A 26,155-nucleotide genomic window follows, 5' to 3' on the forward strand; every position below is an offset into this window, starting at 1 on the left:
TATCGAATGTTGTGAAGGTTTTTGAGCTATTCTGACTAAAGACTGATGGTCAGTTTCCTGCTAGTTCCTTCTCGAAGATCAAGAGGGATTGAAAGCACATGCGTAACCAATAGAAACTGGTTTTTCCTTTAGATAATTTCACGCTAGTTTTCGCATGATTCGCATTTTCTGTTTTCACCGAATAAAAAGTATAAAGCAAATTATTTTGCCAATGCTTGTGAGCTCAACTTTTGGACCGTATCCATCTTATAGTCACTGTGGGCAGGTGGGTGTGACATATGTGTCCTGAACTGTAAGCACATACCATTCACAATGAACCAATTGTACTTTAGGTGACCAGGAGTCTTTATTTTTGTGGCGGTGGTGAGGATAATAGGTGGTGGTTGCTGCAATTTGTAGTGGTGTGGATAGAGATTTTGCTAGTGGTGATGACGATGATTGTAGTGGTGGTGCCACGGGCATCCGTTAGCGTCCTTATGGTAAAATCTCTTGAGCTCATAACCTAGAGTATGGTGCTATGAAATTAAGAAGACTCCTAATCAGCTCTATTGCTTACTCAATTTTCCAATACTTCCTGTTAAGGCGGGAAAAATCCGCCTGGGTCCATACGGACTGGGATTGATTGCTTGTGCCGTGGATGAAAGTTTAAAAAATAGCCCGTATCTGAAATAATTTTCCAAAAACATTTTTCAAAGGTTCACAATTTACTATTGGTGGTCATTTGTGCCTCAAAAATGATGTTTCTTATCCGTGAGCTTGTGGTGCACAAGTTGGATACGTTCAAGAGTGAAATCTTATATCCGTGTTCTTTTCTGTTTGCAGTGTCTCGAAGTAAATCCCCTAAACGAGGCTTCTGTGCTCCTATAGGGGAATTTTTCTCAAATGTAGGCGACCACTCAACACTTCTGAATGGTAAGCACGAAGGCAACACATCTCAGTGAAATGAAAAACACGCGTCACAGAGTCTGCGTCCCAACATCCCAGTTGCCGAACAGGCTGGAAAACAAGTATTCATCGTCAAGTTATGCACCTGTAGACAGAGTAAAAAAGAATGGTCAGTTGTTGATTTGCGTTTGATAAGAACATTTGTAGATGTGTATTCTGAAGCCAGGAACGTGCTCACACAATGGGCTGCAACTCGCATTGTGGATGCAGACGAGGAAGAAGATGCCAGTATTCTTAACAATGTTATCAATATCCAAAATCAAACCTTTACAAAACACCAGTGGAATGAGCTGAATGGAGAAATTTTTGAATTCTCCGAAAAATTCAGAAAGGTAGGTTAGGCCTGAATATTCTTTTTTAAGGTTGGAAGGAACTATTAGTAACACACAAGAAATCATTTATTCTCAAGATCAATTTGCTTTAACAATGATGACGTTTCTAAATGTATCTCAGTGTCATGTGCTGGTTTCTGGTGATCATTTGCAACAATTCTAATGTTCAGTTTTACGTCCACTGCATTAAAACACTTACGAATCTATTGAGTGACAACCCCAAAAGGTCACTCAATAGGATTGGACGGAAGCGCCCACCTGGTGAGCTTCAAGAATAGTGAAGTTGGTCATGGGCTTTTGAAGGGTTTTCAGCAAAGTTATGAGTACTGCATTACGTCTTTGTAAGAGACCACATTGTGAACAGTAGTTAGCATTGCACTGTTTAGTTCATACGAAAATCCGAAAGTATTTTAGTTTATACTGTACTTATAGTTGCAGAAGTACCCATTCATAAGTGCACCTCCCGTTTCACACTTGACTTCTTGATAGCAACTGATACAGCATGGAATTGGACCATGGTTCACATACTGGTGGATACCGATGGAGACTTAGATCTCAGAATGGGACCTTCATCAATACACGAACTTAGTAACTGCATGGTCATGGTTCGAACCCAACTTCGACGTTCCAGCTGACAGGAGACGTGAACGTTGACAACTGGAGCAGTCGAGATACAAAAGTTGAGTTCGAGCAATGGTTCTTCTGGCCACTAATTTTGCTCTTTACCTACTAAGTCATCCAAAACAACACAACTAGTGTTCCCCTCCCCATAAACTTTTATTGGTGAGGTTTATCCTGGACTGGGAAAACGAATTTGTGAGTGTTCCGGTCCGAAGAATACTTTTTTGAAACCGCATCGATGCAGCTCTTCATATTTCTTAAATCTTGTCTTTCTTCCAATGCCCCCAGACTTCAGACGCAGAAAAAAGAGTGAACTCAAAATCACAGTCGCATAAACCTTCTCAGACTGGTCCCCATGGTTCTAGTAGAACAGAACGGAAGGAAACGATCAGAGAGAATCCAACGCAGAACATGTTGGATAGAATGCTTTTACGTTTTGAAGAGTCACGTGCTCGTCGTGAACTTAGGAGACAAGAGGAAGAACAACGGGCGCGTGACTTGCTCCTACAACGCGAGGCGGAGCTCGAGGCTGCAGAACTGGTGCAACTAGTGGGTGGTTTAGTTTATAAACCAAACCGATGTTTTTAAAATGTGAATTTCATTGTGAATTGAAGTCGCTCTATGCTGAATGACATTTTACATCTGTTTTGTCGTTGCCGGAAATCGCCAACTGGGGATATCTCACAAATATGCGGTGCAACTGGGACGCGCGACCTGGCGGCTGCTGGTTGGAGACTAACCCGTTTGACTACGAACGGCAAATCATTGGTGTGATACTCATAATCGTAGGATATTGTGCTGAAATCTTTGTCGACTATTCTGATGTGGTAGATTCGACCACGGTCGATAAGAACTCAGCAATATAATTTGTGTGTGAGAAGACTGGGTGAATCTTCTCCATCAGTGTCCTCATAATACACGTTAAATCAGCACTTTAGAATCTAACATAGTGGCAGAAATGAAATCGAATATAGATTTCGATCCTCATATTTCGATGGTTGTCTTACACGAAACGGTTGAGTCACTCAATACTTCACCTTTTCAACACCACTTCAAAATCTGACAGATGTGGAGAAAGTGATTCCTTCGTAACATTGAACAGTATTTTGCTGGCTGCTTTTTAAAAGGTAACAGGCTGACCATACCGAAATCGCTACCCCGCGAATAAGTAACATCTATCACTCGGTAGTATTCCGATAAAGATCAAAATAATTCAAGTTATCTATCCTAGGACCTCCCCAATCAATGAATACTGCATTGCTTCCTACGGTGAATCCAATGTTATACCCGTCAAACTTCAACATTGTCAACCTGATGTTGTTTATTACAAGGTAGACTCTTATAAACTTCAAAAAGGTTTGCACTATTTCCGTGTAACTCACACACCTAACGTTTTGTAGGAACAGCAAGCAGCTGAGCGTCTGAAGGAACGGTTGCGACAGGAAGAAGAGATGCTCCGTATTCGTAGAATGATGGATCTAGGAAACGAAACGACCTCGACAGAAAGGTTTGTCATGGTTTCTTTGTTTGGATTACGTAAGACATTTGCTCAATTTTGTACTAAGTACGCCCAATGTCTAAATGGATATTGATTCGCTAGATCATTCGTGTTCGTTTTTTGAAGGAGAATAGGGACCTGGATCAGTTATGCCTGATCCTGACTTGGCTTGACTTTTTCAAATGGTGGATTAACGCCAAGCCGTCAAAGAACTTCTGTGTTACAGGAGAACTGTGAGACTTGCGTCCAAATGAGTCCGACAATGGTTCATCATATTGAGCTCAAAATGCGAGCTCCGACCAAACCGATTCTCTTTTCTCAGAACCATTTATTGATGTTATTGGTGTGCCAGTCTTTTTCACGATTCGTATGGAACTAAGCTGATGCGATTCAACGTTCCTCCAAAATTTCCCTGTATCACGCACGTTGATTGTCTTCACTGTTGATTATCTGGTACAAATGCATTTGCGGAATTCCGGTTAAACAGTGACCACTTGGGGAATCCCCATCTTGATCATTTTAGAGGATGTCACGATGAGGAAGGGGTATCGGACAACTCAAAAGTCCAGTTCACTGCTGATGCTGACAGGGAAATACGAGAGTCGGTGAGTGATACGATACACTACTGATAATTATGTAAATATCTGTTCACTTTTTCTGTCCATTGGCAAGCAAGTAGAGTTCGGACCTTTTTGAGCTGTCGTACGTCTGTCTTGAATCAATTATCCTGTTGGGAAAACTGTTAGAAAGACAAATGGATGACTATTCACCTTGATCTTCAAACTGTCTATATTGGACAACTTGGGTGTAAATACCGGAAATGAACAAATGTACTCTTGAAATACCTTTAGGGTACTTTTCTTTGAAAGTATGATAAAAGCAAAGCATTCTTACCTATATTATCCCGTCGTGGATGGACACTTTCGTGACGCCGTCCAGATCATAAAAGCTGTTATTTTGCCAATATAAAAACAATACAACTCACCTTGGATGGTGCTACTGTAAGGGTTAAGTTAGTAAGGGAAAACCACCTAAGTTATTCGGTGGCCAAGATAGTATTCATTAGGGTCACTTAAGGTTGCTTGCTAGTTTTTACATCGGAATCTGCATTCGTACGCAGTTTGATCCTAAGAGGGGCACTATCGTGATCTAGTACTGTTGTCCATCAGTGAGTTAAATCGCAATGTTCTCTAGGGCTATCTAAAATATATACAAAATAATAATGGGTTTTTACATCGGAATCTGCATTCGTACGCGGTTTGGTCCTAAGACGGGCATTATCATGATCTAGTACTGTTGCTGATCAGTGATTAAATTGCGATATTCTCTAGGGCTATCCAAAGATATATACAAAAATACAATAATACAATAATAGCAGTAATAATAATAATCATTCAGCTGTGACAAACCTTCGGTGCCTAACCATGCCAACGGGTGGGGGGAACATGAGGGCTGGGATATTGCCCAAGCCTAGACCGGAGCAATCGGGATGCTGAGGTTGGATTCGAACCATGGACCTTTTGGGCAGTAAGTTGGCGCCTTAGCCACTAAGCCAGCTGCTTCGAGCCCAGAAGACACCCTAAGAATGTGTCCTATTCGAAAATAAGCTTATATGTTATGCTTAGGTGGTATCAAGTCCTCATAGCCGATGTTTCACAAAAGACGCTAGACTGACATTCTTGGTTTAACTGAGCTGTAATCTTAAGGTGGCATAAATCATTGCTGAGATGCAAGACTACTCACTAGCCTTCTGTCGCATAGCAGGAGTTCGCCCGCAATGAAGTGAAGCTTAGGTCAGTACTTGGTAGCGCAATAGAAAAGCTAGCGCAGCAGATGCGTCCTAAGTAGAGAGTGTGCTTAGAACAAGTGCTAGTTAAGTCCAGTCACTACCTACGAACGGAAATGTTAGTATGCATCCCAAATTCCCGTTGGCGAAACTTCGGATCATGACATGACAATGCAAAATGAAGACACCCTCATTCGAATTGAGTGTCGTGACACAACTGTTTGGGCTCCATGTGGCTTCCTTGCACGCGCCACTGACATCATGGGCCTGCTAGCCATGACTTTTGAGCCGAAGTATTTAATCGATAGTTTTCTCTTTTCCTTCGCTGGGTGAGTTTTCACAAAGACCTCTCGGTAAATCAGCAAGTTGTGAAAGATATTCCACAATAACGGGCCATGGATGCAAACGATTTCAGAGGTCAGAGGCATAAGCGTAGCACTGGGAAAAAGGAACTCTAGCTCAGTGCTTTTCTCTGCACTTGAAGGTAAGCTAAGGACTTGTCGAATGGTAACAGTTGATTTTCGTATTTATTTTTAAATTTTCCAGTCAGCTTTTTAATGGCTTCAAGGACATTGGCGCTCCACCTTGCATCCTACATCAAACTGTTAATCAGTAGCTCTTGAATGATGTGTTCTTTTTATGTTACTTCTCTGTAAATAACCAGGTTTAAACGGGACAGTTGATCCCAGAAGAACAAAACTATGGACTATGGTAAAGCACAGGTGGTTACTCCAGAAAATCTTTCAGAAATCTGACGAGGAGTGTCTATGAGAGAACGGCCTTTCTTCTAGGGATCTTTCTAGAGAAAAACTGACCAATTAATTTGTTGCTGGTAGTTCTTGTCGATGCGCGATTACATTATAATGAATTTTTGGATAATACCCCAGTTATTCACTCCGTTCGCCTGTTCGTATTCTGGCACCCTTTGTTGTGCCAAATTCAGTTATTTATAGTTTTCAACCTGTTGAGACCGAGTGTCAACCACTATTGTTGCTAACCTGTGTCGTGGAGCGAGCGATATGCCTGAATAACATACATATTCGTGCAAACAGCATATGCACGAATACAGCCCCATCCTTTTTAACCCTCTTCGGGTGCTTAGTACAGAACAAGACAAAACCAGTGAACTGTATGGATTCACGCTGAATGTGGTTATCAAACTTGCGAAACCGTAACTTCCGAGGTGGAATTTCGTTGCCCATATGTATTCGAGCTCTGCTCTCATTTCTAGCGGGTACACGTGTCTATGTAGAATAAATCGGGTTCCAGTTGACCATGAACATCTTGTTTGACCTCACTAGATATGAAACGCCTTCATTCTGTGTTTCTACTTCACAGCTTTTGCGATCTGCTTTTCACACATGGCTGGTAAACATAAAGATGGCTCACACAGAGGTCTCGGTGCGTGGGAAAACAACACAACATCAACTGCTGAGAGCTGTATTTTCTGCGTGGAATTCGCAGGTTGCCGAGATTCGCCTGGAAAGGGAAATGGAAGAAGCAAGGCAACAAGATTATGAACTTACTTGGTGAGTTTTTCAGATGGATCAATCAACAAATTTTGGGTATCTCTGTGAACAAAAGTTGCCATAAGGTCGGGCTTGCACGGGCGTCGAGATGTATAAACTTGACTACTCATGAGACTACTCATGAAAATCCAAACTTATCGCAGTCCTCAAAGAAGACTTGAGATTAACCAAAACGTGAGAAAAAAATCTTGAAAATTGCTAGAGTCAAACCAAGAGTGGTTAGTTTGGTCTTGCCGATCCACTACACGTCTTGTTTCGATGGAATTTAGCGAGATAATGGTACGCTGCCACTCAGCAGCTGTCGACCTCTGTTATGTAGACAGGACAAATGACATCAGTATTGGGGTCAGTGGCTAACTTTGAACTGGAACAGTGGCCGATAGACTGCTTTCACATCCACCTGAATTATTTCAGCTGGGATGAAATGCCATCGATTTCTTCTGGTTCGTAGCTGAGACAAATCTTTGAGCTGAATTTGAAGCAGAAACCAACCTGGCTTCTTCGCAGGATGGAGTGTGGTTCCTTCGCTGCAAGCACTCTATTTTCTGGAGCGCCATCTAGCCCTGACTTCAACCAGTGGGTCGAATTCGACCCACTTAAATGAAAGCAAGGAAACATCACAATACTATAAATTGTGTTTCGAAAATTCGGATGGAAAGCTATCAGAAAGTTATGAAATGTGTTGGGACGAATCGGTGTACCAAACCTACTACTGAGGTAGCAGTTTTAGGATGCGTGGAAATGGATAATCGGATATATCATTGTTAATGCTGCCCTCTAAGTAGATTTTGTCTTTCCTGACTTTCAGTGTGGTTCACTACTCTTTGTTTAAAAAAAGCCAATTTATTCGGGTTAACGAACTTGCCTGAATGGGTTTCAATTAGCTTCGTTACATCTTGGGCTCAGGCTTGTCACGTTAGCCTCATACTCGAAATATTTTTCACCTTTAATCACATAGCTCTCTATCTTTACTCTAACCCCCATTTTCTGAAATTCATTTGAGTTGTATGGTCGGTGGTTGGTGGCTCTGGATCGACTCGTGTAATTCAGTGATTCATCTAACATTTGTGCGTTTCTGCAGCAATCATCTCTCTATTAGCGGTCCGGAGTTGATCTATTCAATGACTTTTTAATTTCTAAGAAGGACAGGATCTATTGACTATGATTGATGGTCACATAGATCTCAATCCCAACTTATACACTCTTTTCGAGAAATACACTCATCTGCAACTCAATTTGGTTTTCACGAGAGACTCAACTGAATCTCTCCTTTATGATATTCTACAACTGAATGTGCTGCACACAGGCCGCCTCATGATTCAGTTGACACGATATTCGAGATATCGCAGTATGTTTTCATAAGGGAAACTACTCACAAGTTTGCTGAAATATCATAAGCAGTTGAGTCCCTCTTGAAAACCAAATTGATTTGTAAATGAGTGTATTTCTCGAAAACAGTGCAATTTGGGTTCAAGTAAAACACAAGATTGACGGAAACTCGGGGACTGCGCCTACCTGATGAGCCCCAAGAAGAGCGAAACCGGTCGTGGGTTGTCCAAGGGACTGCGTCTACCTGATGAGCCTCAAGAAGGGCGAAACCAGTCGTGGGCTGTCGAAGAGTTTTTAGCAACCTTGTGAGTAGTTCCCTTTATGAAAATTGTACACTCTTTACTTAACTCGTTACTCGTCACAGTAATGAGTGTTTGCCAGAAATTGCTTACCAAACCATAGCAGTTAACTAGTGGTGCGTTTGATTAACATGGTAGCTCGGTTGCCTCATTGACTGGTCAGTCCTCGCTGATCGCTGTGAACAGTGTGGCATGCACTGGTGTCACACGATTACTGCAGTGTACCCAAAATCAAAAATGGTTCGTCGTACTAAGCTAGCATCTCAGTTACGATTTTTTAAGGACAGCCTGGAAGTTAGAAGCTTGGCCATACTTTGGAGGAACAAAAAGTCGGTTCCTTGTGGTCTTACTAAAGTGCAGATTATTGAAACTGCTAATCAATCACACGTGGTCAAATGGTTAAATGACCAACCACTGGGCGGAAGATTGTATGTTCTCAAATTTCTGAATTTCGTGAGATGAACATTGTTGGTAAGTCCCACAAATGTGAAACAGCTGCACAGTACTTCTCAGATTTCCGCCATGCAGTGGCTTTACTGACAAGAAGAATCTACATTGAAAATTACCAATTCTCTTCACATCACTATTACAAATAAGAATCGTTAGGATGATCGAAAGCCACATTCATCCCAGAACTCAATCTTGAAACTCCAAAGTTGGTCAACCGAATGGGTCACGACGACCACCCATCGAACCATGACTGAACGCCTTTTGAAGCGACATGAAGGTTTCGAAAATGACCTATTCTTGGGCGAGCAGTCCTCTGCAACCATGTATTCGACGAGTATTTCGCAGCGTCATCAGCTGTCCAAGAGAGTTCAACTGCCGTTTCAGCTTTACTAACACTGGAAGCCTGCCCTAAGATACACTTGAGTAGCAATCTGAGTAGTGTGGAATAGTTACTCGTGTTTCAGATATAGTTCACTTCTTGCTTCAGATTTGTCTCACGCCGCTATTATTAGAACTGTAGGGACACCAGTGCTTAGCTCCTTGATTCAGATTTGAGGTGGATTTATGTTCATCATTATGCCGTATTTGCCACTAGAAATATTACCGAGCTTCACTCCTGGAGTTAAAAGTTTACCGTGGTTCGCTGCGTGCACGCGTTCTAGTCTAATACATTAGCAGCAATATTGTCAACTTGTCTCTCTACTGTCCATAAAAAAACTGGCACCTAACGTTCCATCTTTTTATTTTGGATCCCAGGGGTGAAACGTCAGCTGTAGAGTTTCATCAGAATTTGCTGAAACGCCAAATGTTCCGAATCTGGAAAGCCAACGTCCGAGGAAGAAAGGTAAGCTTCACCATCATGTACGTGACCTTGTTAGGATATGCAAGGAATTCTGGCCACCGTCCAGAGGTTTGTTCCCTAAGTTGACTATTGTAGGGAGTGGGTCTTGCGAGGCAGTTTCCCGATTAGACAGCCTGACCTTCCATTATACCAAGCGTATTGGCGCCTAAGTAATTCAGTTTACTTATTGTACCGACTTTTGCGGTCGCTGTTACTGCTGTGTCCCCCAGATGTATGCCTCCTGTTGATCCGTCGAAATCTATAACGGTTCTCTCAGTTCTCTCTCCCTCAACAAGGACAAATGTGCGTTCCTCAATGGGTCAGTAGAGGCACAGCTTAGTCTCTGATTCGGCCTCGTCAGGACTCTTGAAGACAAGAGAAGGTCACTTGAGGAAATTGCACCTGCATTAATTACCATCGCTGCTTCTTTGCAGCTAAACCACCCTTGCGTCTCTACCTTGATTAATCTACGAGATTAGACCTGGTATTCTTGCACCAATAGTGATAGAGTTGGTGCATACTGAGCAACTTGTAAGTAGTGTAGAATTAGACAAAATGAAAAGCCCTTTTATCCCTGGAAGCAATGTATTTAAATAAAATGTACCCAAACCCATGAATTCTACAAATAAGTTTATTATCTTCTTTAGATTCCCGCTCGCAATTTCATTCACGCATTCAGTTTAAAGCAAACTAACTAAATTTCACTGTTAGCGAGCTGGCTTCTCTTCATAGTGGTGTAGGGTTCCCGAGAAGACGTGATAGTTCCAGTTCGAACCTGGATCACATCATCGCCCAAAAACGGAAAAGTGCAAAAACATTTTGAGATAATTTCACAATACAAGAATCCGTGCCCATGAACCTATGAGCAGCTTACGTACCGATTCATAAACAGCCGAGACAATGTAGGTGCCTCTACCGTCTTCAGTCAATGAACAAAGTGAACACGTTCGCCCGTTCAGACGTGAAAATTCAGATACGTCCAACGTGCGTTGGTGGAGTAGTTGTTACACGCCCACCTCGCATGTCAGATGTTCAGGCTTCAAATCCCGGCACGGTCACTGGATATGCACTGTTGATGAGCTCTAATAAGAGCGAACCTCGAGTCCAGTGTTTCCCCTCGGTGCGGACTCACCGGAATTATTATACCAGAGCAGGAGGACGACCGTTCAGACGAGAGTGGTGTGACCATGAACAATGTTCGAATAATGCGCTCGATCTGTATCTCAGTTAAACAAAGTGCCTTCTGTAGACTTGTTATTAATAGCTGTTAGGCTATTGTGCTCTGTAACGCCAACGATCTCGTTGGTTTAGCATAGATTTATATGTTATCAGCTGATGGCACTGAAGTGAGCGCGCTGAGTGTTGTGAGCATAACTTCATGAAATTTACGCCGAAATATTGGATTCTTTAAAAGACACCGATCTAAACGCAGACATACTGAATCATCTAGGTCTTGGTGTCCCTTAGAACCGAAGACGGTACAACTGGTCTGATACAGTGCCAGTCACCTTGGCAACAGGACAAGTGCAGTGCAGCGTCCCACTTTAAGCGCCGAGTGAGCGAAGGCAAACCCGATTTTGTGAGGTCTTTGTCGGATCACCATTGTGGCGAAAGCGCCCATTCGTTGTTGAATCTATTTCATGATACTAGTTCACCCACAACAGCATACCCTGTGATCAATGAGTTTCCCTTCTCTCATCCTCCAGTCTACCAAGATTATTCACTCACGCTCCCCAGCTGATAGGCTGTGGTACCCACTCTGATGTTCAGATGCATTCTCAACCCTAAGGCGACTTGGATACTTGAACAATAAAGCGCTACTCTGTGCTCCCATACACCTAACTGTATCCAGCATCAGCCAAGCCTAAATGGTCCACAAGATTGCCTTCAGTGGATCTTCTAAATAAGTGGTCTTGTGTTGCCGTCCTATTGTGACTAACTGGTTCACTAGATGAAAATATAAACATACAAAGTTATGCCTCAATAAAATGAGTTCATCAATCCTTCACTAACTAAGTTTCTCGTTCATAAAAACAAAAGGTTCATATCACCATAAAAATCAATACTTAGCTCTGTGCACAATGCCTTCAAGAAGTGAAACGAAGTGAAACAGCGAGACGCCTCTTCCGTGTTTTCTAGGCCCGTCGAATCCTAGCAGAGCGTGAGGAACTACGACGTCAAAAAGAGACCGAATTTTTGGATCGACTACACAGCTGGGCAAGTACACCACGTTCGCATCACGGCCACGGAGTGCACACGCACGATTTCGACAACATGGATTTGACAAAACACAAATCAGTGAGTGCAGATGGCTATCCTATCTCCCGGAATCGATTGCGAATTGCATAATTTGCTCCCTTTATTAAGCCATCCGTTTTGCTAAGTGATTATAGCCTGGTGCACGTGGAGAATCTGCAGTAGGTTCCTCAGTTTGAGTGCTTTTTTCTATTAAGCCCACCAGGCCCTTCAATGCACGAGTCTTAGGTAATCTTAAACTTCCTCTTGGTGTGAACAGAATTTGAAATTCTCACCAGAGACTTCGTCCTGCAAAAAGCATTTGCTGAAAAGCTGAGAGGTACTGCAAACTTGTTTCATCCTCATTGAGGGTCATCAGCAGTGCGGGTCTCGCGAAATTCCATTACGAAGTCTGGATCACCCGAAACTCCTCTGTTCGGTCAGGAACGGATGGTCTTTGATTAAACTTTTTTCATCCTCATTGAGGGTCATCAGCAGTGCGAGTCTCGCGAAATTCCATTAGGGAGTTTGGATCACTCGAACCTCCTCCATTCGGTCACGAGCGGATGGTCTTTAATCTCCATATGACTCGGAGCTGACTCAGCTTTCTCAAATCACTCCGGAGAACGGATAAACCTTATTGGTGTATAAATCATTCATTGAGAACAAGTTTCAGGCCTATAGGTTCATGCGATAATTGCAGGAAACAAGGTGGTTAGACCGCTCACACAGCATCACTTCGAATCAAATGGGGTCCAACAAGCTGTTTCTTTTTTACTGTTAAAAGAAAGGAAATACTGATGAACGTAGTTGGTTTTCAAGGAAACAAATCGCAACTCGGGAAAGCATTTTTACCGTAGCTTCTCCACGAACATGATGGTGCCTTGGATAACATGGAAAAACTCTACTTAGATTTGGTCGAACAGCGATTTTGAAAACCGAATACAGGCATCTTCCTGCAGCATGAGATTCTGAACAACAGTGTTCGCAAAAGGGATTGTTGAGCCTGAGGAGAAAAGATGGCTTTATACGATATTCTTCGTGTGTGTGCTATTTTAGTGACCTGTCCAGGTCTTGTTCACAGAAAAATTTCACAGCAAAACAGTCTCTCTACCTGGCAGGAATGGAGGACCCACTTTTGTAAAAACTGGAAGTTAGAAGCCAGTGAGTCTGGTTCTAGTTATGAGCCATTGCAGTGAAACGGAAGCCACACAGATGGGATGTTGAATCTATATAGGTTTTATGAACTACTGACCAAAGTCAATAAAGGCACCATTTTCAAAACTGATGAACAGTAACCTCCAATTGATATTGACCTCGCAGCTTCAACTTTCATTTTCTATTTCACAGGAATCCGCCCAACGAAATGATGGACGATCAGCTGACGAACGCTCAAAATTGTCATCCACAGTGTGCCAACAGCGCCAGAAAATCGCCGAACAGCACAGAGAAATCGAAAAGCTCAAGTTGGAAAAGCGTCAAGCAGAGCTGCTGTTGGAAGCAAAGGAACGAATGTTGAGGGAGCGCTCATTAATTCAGGTTTGTGTTTGGGTTACTCATTTTTCCGTACACCATAGCTCGCCTTGGCTTTGGAATGAATTCGTTGTATGAAGGATGACCGCACCTTCATCAGATGCCAAGTGGTCAGGTCTGATTTACTTGAATCAGGACTTCCACACGCCTCCGAGGCAAGACCATCCAAATTCCACAAGAAACTCTTTGCGGACAAATCCGCATGAGATCGTAGGCTTTTGTTGTGAATCCTTTAAGTCATGGGTGAATTCTGAGCACAAAGCCCAAAGTTTCACCCAGAGATCCACCTACTCTACTCGTCACGTATTGCAGTTGTCACTTCCGAGCCAAATGTATTCAAAACCTTACTAGATTGCCAGTTCCTTATGAGATTTCATCACTTCGGAAGAATGGTGGTGAGCACAGTTGGTTCAGGTTTAGTTCAACCGACGTGCACCGAAAAGGTTCTGGTCCCACTTGCCATGCTTTTGTCACACTCTGACTAAGTGACAATGAAGAACTAACTGGTACGACCCCAATGTGGATTCTTTTATGATGATAGGAGGTGGTGAATACTCTAGTGGTCTCAACAGACACCTTATGTTCGCAATTCGTTGGAAAACCGGTGGTTCCTGAATCCCTACTGGATGTTGATCTAGTGGTTGTTGGGGAAAGGGAGCTTCCCACCAGACAACAGGAACGCGAAATCACTGCGGTCGACTTTCGCTAGTCTCCATGAACGAAGTTCAGGACAAACACCGGTTCCACTGGAACCACACGCACTTGTTGGCCCAGGCATGAAAATCAAAAGGAGTGAACCCGTTAAAGTTTGGTACTCCATCGATGAAACTGGCAACATAAGTCAACACTGACTCAAGCCACAAACCCTCAGGAGGATGGAAGTCCGGAAGTGAAAAGCTCAAAACAGCATAATAAACCAGAGGAGGAACAAGTTTCACCAAGAATTTGGGAAACCCCGCCCGATACCCTTCGGTTTTAAACTATTCACATCACTGTTCTACATCCTGATAAAAAATGACTGAGGATCCGGATATATCATATTTTAAAAGTCGCCGTATATACCCTCCCTTCTGATTTCTGGTTTCCCTTTGGGACTGAAAGAAAAAAATCCAATAGCCGTAATACATTAACCATAAGGTTTCTGAAAACTCTCCGACAGCCCACGACAGGTTTCGCCCTTCTTGGGGCTCATCAGATAGGGACAGTCCTCGAGTCTCCGTTAACCTTATGTTTTACTTGAACCCAAATTGTACGAAATTAACGAAACGCACTAATTTGCATAGTGATTTAGTTTTAACGGGAGACTCACCTGGAACCCACCTGAATCCCTTGTTTATGTTGTTTTTAAGCAGCTGAGTGTGCTGCATCAGGCAGCCCCAAAAAATTATAAACAAGAGGTTTACTTGGGTTCCAAAACCAGATTTGTTCTCAAATAAGTGCATTTCACTAAAAATCATTCTGTTTATCAAATTCTTTAAACACGTACCGGGCTTCTTTGGGATTGTCTAACACACCCTGTTTGGTTTTATTGTCCGCCAACATGAGCTTTCCAGGGCCACCCGTTTACATGTCCCGTTTACATTCACGATTCAAACTGATGCTCAGTATTCCGTAAATTTATAGAAGCACACATATCTTTTATTCTGTCCGATTGTTAGTAAACGACGCTACAGTTGCCATGCACTGTAGACAACAACTTCCCCAAGCTCTAAATGCCTTTTTCTCACACTACACTCGTAGTTTGTCCGAAATTCTCCCTCAAATGACACGAAATGGGTGAAACTTCTTAGTTTTTCGTTCGTTATAGTGAAATCTGATTGAAGTGCTCGGTAAGTGTTGGCCTATTCGAAGATATCCCGCGGATGGGCGACATTATTATTTTCCTTAAATTCTATACACAGTGCCACAGTCGGCCATTCATCATGTTAGATTCTTATCCATGTCACCTTTTTTTGTTTTCCGCCATCGTAGTGATGCCCTCCTTGTGGACTTCAAAAGGAAAGAGGAACATGATTATTCTAAGTGTTTTGTTGACTACATGATCAAACGAGTGGCAAGAGCAAGCGATTGGCAAACTTTACCACCAGGCCTAAGAAAAGTCACGTTAGTGGTGAAGAGACTGAAAGTAGAACCCGCCGAATGACGGTGGTGCTGTTTCAAAAAACACATCAATATGACTATGATTCCAATTAATGGATGACTTCTCCGGCTACACAGTGGCCCTGCATGTGTACATCCCAGACGCAATTGTACACACCAACCTGCTTACGATAAGCTGGCAACATAATCGCCAGAAGGCGCTATTCAGTTGTCATCAGGGGAAAACAGTTTTAGTGTTCGTGGCCCCAAACTAACAATACAACGAGCCAGGTTGTGGTATGCGCACCAGAAATGTTATCCCTGCTCATCTGGCAGACCTTACCCTGACTAAGCATGGGGGCACTGATATATACGTTTGGAAATTTTGCCAAAATCAAATCGTTTCAAGGAGGAAAAACGCTTTGTGAAGAATATTTCCATGTTAGACTGGAATGTCCTACTGATGAAGCCAAATCAAAGCATGCCGAATGATTCCGAGTCTGCCATGATAAGCGGATGTGAAATGTGTACTGGCTGTCCTAGCCAAGTTTGGGCTCATCAGACACTCGAATGGCGACTTACTGCCTTTGTTCAAATGAGGGCTACACTCACCCGTGTCACCTCTGTACAAACCTGCAGTAACCTATTCATTCCTTCCACGGCAGTCAATACTCTCACTTGTTGGGTAGCAAAATCTTCAGAGCGGTTGGGCGAGGCATAATAATCAAATAACTGAACTTCTTTCTGGCTACCCATCACTAGACAGTCGTACTCAGTGGAAAAACGTCTACAGACAAATGAGACTGACAAGCATGTTATGGCAACCTTGCCGTTCGTTGACAACATGGACGAAACCGATCCTTGGAGTTTAGACAACCCTGACACTTACAATCATCATCGTCATCATCATCATCATCATCACCATCCTCACCAGTAGCATCGGCCGCATGAGAATTCAGCACCGCCTTACCATAACTGGTTTGAAAATCCTATTGTAGAGAAAAGAATAACATTGGATAGGAAAGGGCCCACTACTAGCCTACCACCATTATACTGAGCTACTTGCACTCTTTCAGAAAATCTGAATGGAAGCTGATAGCAATGACGCTACTACTAACTACCTGCTCAGCGCTTCCACCCATGCATACGCGGGATCATGCGGATCACAGCCTATAAGACCAACCGCACCCATATCATCCAGGCTTCCCGCAATCACTTTCATACCCCTCAACTGGGTCAACAGTTGACCACCTCTCTGCTTACGTTTTATCTGATTCGGGCAAGGAAAACAACAATCCTTTTGGCAAAAAAATTATTCCGCATGCGCAACCCATCATCATACGACGCACCTCTTGGAGCTTGAGACATTCATCTTTCGAAGTCCATGTTGAACAACAGAACACTCGCTTCCCACATGTCTGTTTCCGGACTCTCCGGCACAAGCATACACGAGCAATCGCTCTGAAACAACGGTCATCGAAGCTCTGAAGATCCCAGTCCCGATGCTCGCAAATGCGGCTTTTCAGTTGATAGATTAGTCTAAACGTGAGGTTTCTGGTCCATTTTCTGATCTTTTACATCATTTCAAGGTAAAAAGCTTCCACCCAGTTCTTCATTTTGCCTATACTTTCAGTTGACCTCCGCTTTTAGTCTGAATATGCTCCGTGTACCTATCTCAAATAAATGTCACTAAGGCCAACGGGCGGACCGGTGAACCAAAGTGGGTCACCAGATTTACCCTTACTTTTTGCATTAGACACACTGAGGAAGTCAACAAATTGATGACAGTCCACCTGCTTTGCACTTCTCTATTAGTCTTGTTCTTATAATCCCTGTATGAAAACATTCTCCCGGTGTCAAAGAATTTGTCTGTTCACGTTCTATTATCCCAAATAACTTACGCCAGATTTAACCAAAACTTGGGGAGTTAACAAAATCGGGCTTACCTTGAGTGCAGTCTTCCCAACTCAGTTCTCTTTAGTTCAAATCAATCTGATTGCATACACACAGTTTCCTTCATCAACTTGATTCCACTACAGTTAGTTAGTGCTGAGTTACATTTGTACGTCCTTCGTCTTCGGCAGTTTTAAATACTGGTTTGTGGTAACAAAATCTTTACGTGTCCTCTTTATTCACAAACTTTTGTTAGGCAAGAAAAGGACCACTTCGACAGGTCCCTCACCTGAAATCCGGGACCATGGAATGCCGAAAACATCAGAGTCTAACTTACAATTCGGCAGCATCTTCGCCAAGACCATATGAGACGGATTTCGCCAGGTGTGTTACGTACATCTACTTTAGTTCTCTCTTATTTGTAAGAAAAATGACAACTGAGAAGCAGCGTCTAGATGTGTCAGTCATATTAGTCCCCATCTAATGAGAAACACTTAAACGAGCAGAAAAATAGATTTAGTTGTTCGGTTACAATTAATTGTGTCATCACCATTTGTTGATTTACACCATCAGTTTTTGGGACATTTCACAGCACACTGCTTTTCTTGATGGGACTTTTTTTGTTCCTTCTGAAACTGGTCTATAGCTCACGCTCCATCCCAAAAGCTACCGAAATGTCTTGTGGTCAGACTGGGAAAGGTGAAAACGACACAGCAGCGGTTACCAGAACTGTCCAGAAGAATCCGTTCTTGATTCGTAAGTGAATGTTTCCTGCTTTCGTTTGTGTTTGCTTGGATGATCTAATGAAATTTAGATCACGATTACTTAGTCCGTTGACTTTCCTGTAAATATCTGTTGTGTTCAACCTCATCATCACCTTTCATCCTCGTATCAAATATCAGTCATCCTAACCCGGGTGTATGGGTGACATTTTTTCTCCGAAATCCTGGTGTGCAAATAATCTGTGAAGAAAACCTTGTCGACCTGGGGTACGTAGATGACATCGTTCTTATCTTCGAAAAGGGGGAGAAGGCTCAGGTGTTTTTGTAAATGAACTGACCAAAGTCATTCCGTCCTTTGGTATGCACTTTGCACCCACAAAGTGTAAGGTCACGCTCGTGGACATGCAGTCGCTGAACACGCTACTCACAATCCAGGAAAAGATACTGGAAGTTGTGGAGCGTTTTACTTATCTCGGAAGTTGTATTAGTGCTGATTGTAGTGTGACAGATGAGGTAAATGCACGAATCTGCAAGGCTCGCGTCACGTTCGCTAATTTGACACCTATGGCGTCAGAGTGGTTTATCCCTGAATCTCAAGGGGGGCACCGAGGACAATTAACCTTCCTTCGATGTCCCTACCAATGCGGTGCACCGTTTGTTTCTCATGGGACTCCGACGAAAGAAGATAAACATAATCATATGGCACCTGTCTCCTCAAATCAGATTTTCCCAGAGCCAACTCGACCCGCGTGGATTTCGATGACCAGTTTGAGCTAAACTGTGGTCAGGTCCGAGCACTAGTTTACCAACACACATCTGATTTGTGTGGGAGGAACGGGCAAGCAACCTCTTATTTAAGAGTTTCAGGCTCTTTCTCATTGTACCATAGGTCTACCGGTCAGCTTCTACCACTGGGAACCTATAGTTAGTTTGATTTGAACTAATTTCTGACTCGCTGTACTGGTCATAAGATTGGTGGAAACCTTGGGAATCTAACCACTGGTTTCGCCCTTCTTGTGGCTCACTAGGTAGGCCTGGTCCTCTTGTCTCCATCAGCCCCATTTCCTACCTGAGCATCAAATCGTTCTTATGGGACAATATGCACTAAATTACAAATGATCTTGATGAAATTTCTCATCTGTGTTCTTCTTCAAATGAATGTGTCAGACGCCACCGCATGTTACCAACTTATTGAGACAATCAGCTTACTGGTGGCCAATTTTTGGGAGCTGTTATGTGAAAAGGTGTTACAGCTGAACAATTATCGTCATATTACGTAGTATTTTAACCATACACCGGTAATCGAATTGCTGACCAAATTCGTCAACAGCTGAACCATATTTAATCATCTCGGCAAGAAGTTCTCGCAACCGCTGAGAAGGAACCCTAAATAATGTATGGAATGGGCGAAATGCCTTCATTTTGCAGGAGACTCATTTGGAACTCAGCTGAAAAAAACACATCATAAACGGGAGATTTAGCTGGGTTCCTGATGAGTTTGCCGCAAAACCAAATTGGTTTTAGAATGAGCGTATTACGCTAATTTCGTTCACTTTGGGTTCCAGTGGAACGTAAGTTTGACAGAAACTCGGGGACTGTACCTACCTGATGAGCACAAAGAAGGGCGAAACCAGTCGTGGGCTGTCAGAAATTTCAGCAACCTGATTAGTAATTTAATAATCCATGGGATATTAAATTTGCCTGATGGAGACTGTAACAGAACACTATGCCTCCCCCACTACAGCGTCTCTCAAGTTATGGAGTAATATTGCTCCCTTGGAGGAGGGGCTGAAGCAAAGTCAGAGATGATGTGACATACAGGAGTGATAAAAAAACATGTTTACTTTTGTAGACACGTGATCAGATAAGAGTCCGTTCAGCATCTCGCTTCGGGTTACTATCCCAAAACCATCCAGATGGTCGTCTCTGCATTATCATCCACAGAACTATCCGTGTACATGTTCGCTTAGCACAACCAATTTGTGGGTCTTTGCGCTAGTTCATACAAACCAGGACGTTCTGAGCTTGTTTCTGATCGAAAGCTGTTAGGTTGTCGTGGAAGTCGGGCTTCAATCTAGAAAGGTCCCTGCATATTATACTATTCCATACATTTCGACGTTCTGAGCTTGTTTCTGATCGAAAGCTTTTAGGTTGTCATGGAAGTCGGGCTTCAATCTAGAAAAGTCCCTGCATATTATACTATTCCATACTTTTTGACCTCCCGGAATCATTTGTCGTGGAAGTCGGGCTTCAATCTAGAAAGGTCCCTGCATATTATACTATTCCATACATTTCGACCTCCCCGAATCATTGGTGAACGAAACTGTAAGACAAGTGCGCGGTTATTGCAGCTAACATTGATGATGACGATGATGATGATGATGATGATGATGATGATGATGATGATGATAATTTTCGACCATACGTGGAGGGCCAAAGGAGAATTGTCTACTGAAGGGTAGCGAGTCTCCATACTACGAGAAATCTCATTACATAGAGTGCTGGAGATAAATTCGTTCTGTTCATTGTGACAGGAATGTGAGAGTGATAGGTTCCAAAAGTCGATCACCAGTTTCTTACTTATAGAAACGGTGATGCTGCCTACCCCAGAGAAACAGTGGGTGAGAAGTATTCATCCCTGGAAACCTCATATTCCAACCGCTTAAAGGATGGCGGTGACTGCCGGCGTACTTATCAATGCAGCCAAAAAAACAACTAAACCTTGCTTCGAGGCCAACTTTTCGCGAAACCTATCTACTGTGCACGGCAGCATCAAAAATATGGTGTGTTTACCTTACTGTCCGTGCCCTGACGCCAGACCAGTCGCCCGCAGTCACTTTGGTCATACTAATGAGCCATTGGCCCCTGGATGGTCTCCTCAGAGGAACAGTAACAACGGCTGCCTCGAGGCTTGGACGTTTTCGTCACAAGCTATCTGAAGCTGGTGATATCCACAGAGCTGAAGTTGTACCAAGTTGCAGGGCCGAGGTGGACTCCAGCAAATAGCCATCACTGCTCTGTACGTTTGAGTGGCTCAGTTGAGATCACTCCATCTCGATATCGTTGTTTTTGTTTTGTCAGCTTACTCTCCCACACACGATGGCTCAGAGGCTGAGAAAGACAGCTTCTATCGATACTTGCCAGGAATGTCTAGGCCAGCATGAAGTACAGATACGGTGCTTCTGGCAAGTGATATGAATGCCAAGGTTGGTCGATGCAGGATCGATGCTCACCTCACAGATAACAGGGAAGGACTTCTTCAGTTATATGGTCAACATTAGTATACCAGCACAAACTTTCAGCACTAGCTTTGACATTGTGTTACCCGGAAGCTGCCAACTGCTAACCAGCCGTAGACTGAATCCGACCAGGTGGCAGTTAGCTACCGGTGCAAGGCATCAATTAATTTTGGAGAACAGCACTTGACACTGTCCACGATACTGTGCTTTCACACGTGCCCATTTGCTTTCCCCCTGATACGAGCTGGTTAATGCAAGGTTATTCAGTTCACCATCTGGAAAGTGTCTTTATAACTGAACAACTATCGAGTGGGGTTACCTGAAAAGGTTTCAGAGTGAAAAAGGCACCATGACAGCGATAATTATCGTCCCACAGATCCCGAAACCGTCTGCCCCCGCTGACTGATATACCCCGCGAGCAGCAGTTGTGATTGACACCAGCAACGGCTGGGATGGTCAACAAACGTCCCTCAAACACCGAATGGCGAAAAGCTTAAGGACTGACAGATAAGCCCGTGGGAAGCATAGGCCCAAGAAATAGCGCAGGCTTTTGCAACGTCAACTAATTCGACCAACCGAACCAATCTCCAAAAGTGCACATACTGTTTGCCGTTGGTTTGTCCTAAAATTCGATCTGAACATTTAATTGGGAAAGTTTTAACTGTCTTCCGTAGGAAGCTTGCGCATGCTACCCATATCAAATCAAGTGGTAATTTCCCTCTAGAATTTGGCCGTTTCCCGTATTTAGGTGCTTCAGTCGCTATCTGACCCTGTTGGATTAAAAGCACTTTTACTTTCAAGCAACGAGCCTTAAAATGACAGGATGCTGAAGGGCACAACAGCCTGGTTTAAAATGGTCAATTAGAGTTTACGATGGACATGCTTCGGGATACCTTCAGGTTCCTAACTTAAAAGTAGAGGCATCCCGGCATGGCAGAAAAGCAGGCGGGCTTAAGTGAAAGCAGTCTCATTGGAGTGGATGATCACCCACACGCCAGTATCCTCGCGGAAACTTCCAAACTACTTTCATGCGTAGCACACTAATTTTCGGGAGCAACGTAGGATTCGTTGAATCTCTGCAAGAAAAATAAATATATACCTTTAGCTGAAGTGCTTTCTGTACAGAGCCGGTTACGGTTAAATTTTGGCAGAAAGTTCTCATTGCTCATTGCAAGCAAATGCTACAGACCGACCCCACAAACTCCGTAATAGATCTCACTTTCCAAGAGACGCAAAGCAGATTTACGAGAAAACATACTACTCACATGCCCCAATCAGTAGCATCACCATTACACTAGTATAGTTGGTCTTTAGCAGCAGGGATGCTCCTTCCCTAAAGGAACTAGGCCAACTATAAGGGGTAGTTTCTAACATCCAAACTCACAGCAATACCTTGCACACTGCTTATATCTCCTGTCTGCCTACGTTCATTACTCTTTAAATTAGATCATTTGTTCCACTGCAGGCATGGAAGAACAGGCAGCTAAAAGAGCCGCATTACGTGCAGAACGTGAAGAACGCCGACGACTGGCAGAAGAGAAAAAGAGGGTAAGTATATTCTATTGAAGCCATCTTGATATGCTTTCATAGCAATCAGTCTTGTCGGTGGAGTTATCTAGTCTAATCCACCACACACACAATCCATACAAAGTACCGCTGGGTTCGTCTTCGTCCTTGAGGTTTCATGACAACGTGTCCAGAAAACCACCTTTTTTCGGTGCATAAACTCATCCATCGCTTGGTCCTGCTTAGACTTTTTTGTCGGTTCAAACGTCCAGTGATCCCACCCTTACTCAGCACTTACGTCCTGGCTGGCTTGATTTGATTTTTCAACTTTGTCAATAGAACTAAGGAACCTAAATGTCTGGCTGCTAAGTTCTCAAGAGTAATGATCTACCTAACAAGAGGCACTTCAGCAGACATAGCAGAATGTTGGCTATTGTGGACAGTAACTAACCGTGTATTGCGAACCCTCCAAGCTAAGCACTCGTTCTGTGCACTTCCATACTTTGAAATGCCTGGTAGAGCATTCCACCCAGTTATGTATGTTTTTCGGTTATTGTCCTCAAATGCTATCTAAGCTGTCCGAATGTGCGTGTTTGTTTACATTCATAAGAACCTTGAAGTATTCGTAGTCGGCCGAGAGTGAAACACTTCTCTTTCAGTCTGTTGACTTCACAAACAGATGTTGTTCAAATAGCCTGTTAGATGAGGTGTTGATCAAGAACCAGTGCAGTGAAATCGAAAACGGATGTTGGGAGGCAACTCTGATACAGTTGCAGTCAAAAGTTGGAGACCAAAACACTGACAGATGCGAAGTTCCACAAAATGTCTTCTCAAAGACGGTCGAGGCTTCTGGAGACTATTTCTAACTGGGCTGGCTGCTCAGAGCACCACTAGAGTAGGCTTTTGGTAGAACCGCAATGGGAGCAAGGCTAACCCGACAGTGAAAGTCAGAAGAGAAGCGTCATACTGGTTTCATGTGAGATACTTCCGAGGCTCTGCAACGTGCAAGGTAGAAATGACCATATCCCGTTCTGGTTCGAAACTAGCTACTTTAAATCTTTGAGTAGTGCAAGAGCGTAGATATACACGGATACCTGAACCCGTAACGAAGCGTCGAAACTGGACGCAGATTTTCAAGCGCTTAAAAAGTCTGTCCACATGTGTATCCGACAGATTAAAACAAATATCCTTCCAATCGTTCGCTCCAGGAAGAAAATGCCAGGCAATTGGAAGAAGAAGCCCGGCGGTTGAGGGAGGAGAAGCAAGCACTTCTTCAAGCGCGTAGGACAAAACAATTGGAAGAAGAGAGAGTGAGCATGTGTCATCCATTTTACACCACTTTATTTGAGCAGACGGTTATAACGTCGGTCAGTGACGCGCTTTAAACGTTTTACGCACATATATCTATCCGAAAGTGAGACACCATGTTGTGGTCTGTCTTACTCATTCTGAGGTTCACTAAGAATAATAAGTCATTACACATTTAGATCCGATTCATTCAGCAAGAGTTCAGCAATTTTTCGACGTCAAACTGCCCTGGTTAATTCGATCCTCAATCATACGCCAACAACCATCTACTAAGGGTGGTAGACCACCAGTAACTCTTCTGTTTTATTCAATGGTCCGGCTGAAAACACACCGGTGATGTTCAAAGTTAATGATGTGAAGGTACTGATGGGCTTTGACTCTATTTTCACTAAATCTAGTCATCGTTTTATCAGATAATCGATACTTTTACTCAAGTCAACCTCACGTCAATGTTACTCACAGGGAAAGTACCAACACCGTGGTGGTCCACGGTATCCTCAAGGTCCATGGTCCTCAAACTCATGGATTAGAATGCCGGTCCCGCGCACCAGAACCCCAGAGATATCCCCAATGATGAACTAGTCTCGTTTTTTCCAAACGCGGCGAAATATCATCCTTCAACTAGTTTATTCATCTTTGGCTTTTTGTAATCAAATGCATAAACGTAGGTGCTCACAGCCATCCTCTTCATCCCATTCGGATTATGTGGTTGCAAGCAGTTCCCATAGAGTTGATTATAACAGCGATATGATCGTTGTCAGGACGCGTTCGGAATGAAAAGTACGTATACAGAGTACGATGCGTCGTACAGGTCATCATCTGTGACCACACGATTTGGATGGCAGGCGCATGAGCGGAGCTCACTAAACTCAGCATGGCAACGTGCGACCAGTGGAGGGGGCGCGAAACTGGTCAAGGCGGGAACGTCCTCATTGTTTGAACATGAAGGAACAAGCAAGTAACCATATTTGGCCAGTTAGCCATCCTATATGCTTACACACCCGCTCTGTGTGTCTAACCTACAGTACAGCAGCATTTTTGGTCTTCTGTCTTGGCCTTATCACGTTCTCACGTTACAACAGTCATCCAGTACATTTTCTGGTGCTCAATTCTTGCAAGAACCGCCAGCTGGAAGTTTTGTTCTTCCTGACCTCTAGACCCCGACAGGGCCCTGAACTTGCTTTCTAGGGAATAGGTCAATATAGACGTTCAACTTTATGCCAAAACTTACATCATTCTTCACCTCCCTGAATTTCTTCCCAATCTAGTCAGCAGTTCCGCACTGTTATGGTATTCTGTCTAATCCTTTTGGTCAACATCTTCCGTCTTTAAGCCGTCTAAGCCTCATGATCTAGATCATATGCCCCATGTCTCATTATGTACCTGTAATTTAGGACGCGCTCCTGGTTTTGTTCTCTTATATTGAAAAACTGCTCACGCTTTATCTAGTTTTGAGCTTAACTCTTTGTCCAGCAGTAGCAAATATCACAACATCACTGTCAGTCCAGTTTCGTCCATAGTTATGAAATCAGCTATCTCCTGAGTGATCACCAAAAGAAATTTGGCGACATGATCTCCTGAAGAGCTCCCGCTCGGCATGTCACACGTATCGCAATTTACCCTCACGTAGTTTGGTGAAACCAAATCGCTATAAGCCTAGACATTCCACTGAGTATAGCACCGCGACCATAGCGCTCAAATCCCTACGTTTGTTTAACTGGATTTCTAACTTTCTGACTGGGTTGCTCGACTCATATGTGACTGGATCCATAAGACCAATCCAAAGGCTTTCCAAATTTCAACCTCCATTCGTCCTGCTCACTTACTGGCCAACATCCTCTTCTCTTCCTCTGTCAACTATATTTGGCAGCCATAAAGACTCAGAGGAGATATCGAGAGTATTTCACTTTCGTTTTTCCTGCTTTAGAAACGAAGACAGCAGGAACAGCGGTTGATGCGCCAACGTGAAGTCGAAGAAATGACGGCGTGTCATCGAAATAGACAACTGAT

General features: G+C 43.3%; 1 protein-coding gene across 1 annotated transcript; it reads left to right on the plus strand.

Annotated features, from left to right (window-relative positions):
* Positions 1-942: 942 nt before the first annotated feature.
* T265_15079 (hypothetical protein) lies at positions 943-26,153 on the plus strand (the record flags this gene model as incomplete). The annotated part of the gene is made up of 14 exons (XM_009176500.1): positions 943-1,021; positions 1,093-1,277; positions 2,187-2,447; positions 3,299-3,405; positions 3,920-4,001; positions 6,521-6,711; positions 9,546-9,633; positions 11,770-11,928; positions 13,216-13,404; positions 17,627-17,754; positions 18,017-18,126; positions 22,797-22,879; positions 24,046-24,147; positions 26,073-26,153. Coding segments are annotated over 14 exons (1,845 nt in total), but the record flags the coding sequence as incomplete, so codon positions are not given.
* Positions 26,154-26,155: the final 2 nt, after the last annotated feature.

This window comes from Opisthorchis viverrini (assembly GCF_000715545.1).
Source record: "Opisthorchis viverrini unplaced genomic scaffold opera_v5_345, whole genome shotgun sequence".
NCBI classification, from domain to species: Eukaryota; Metazoa; Platyhelminthes; class Trematoda; order Opisthorchiida; family Opisthorchiidae; genus Opisthorchis; species Opisthorchis viverrini.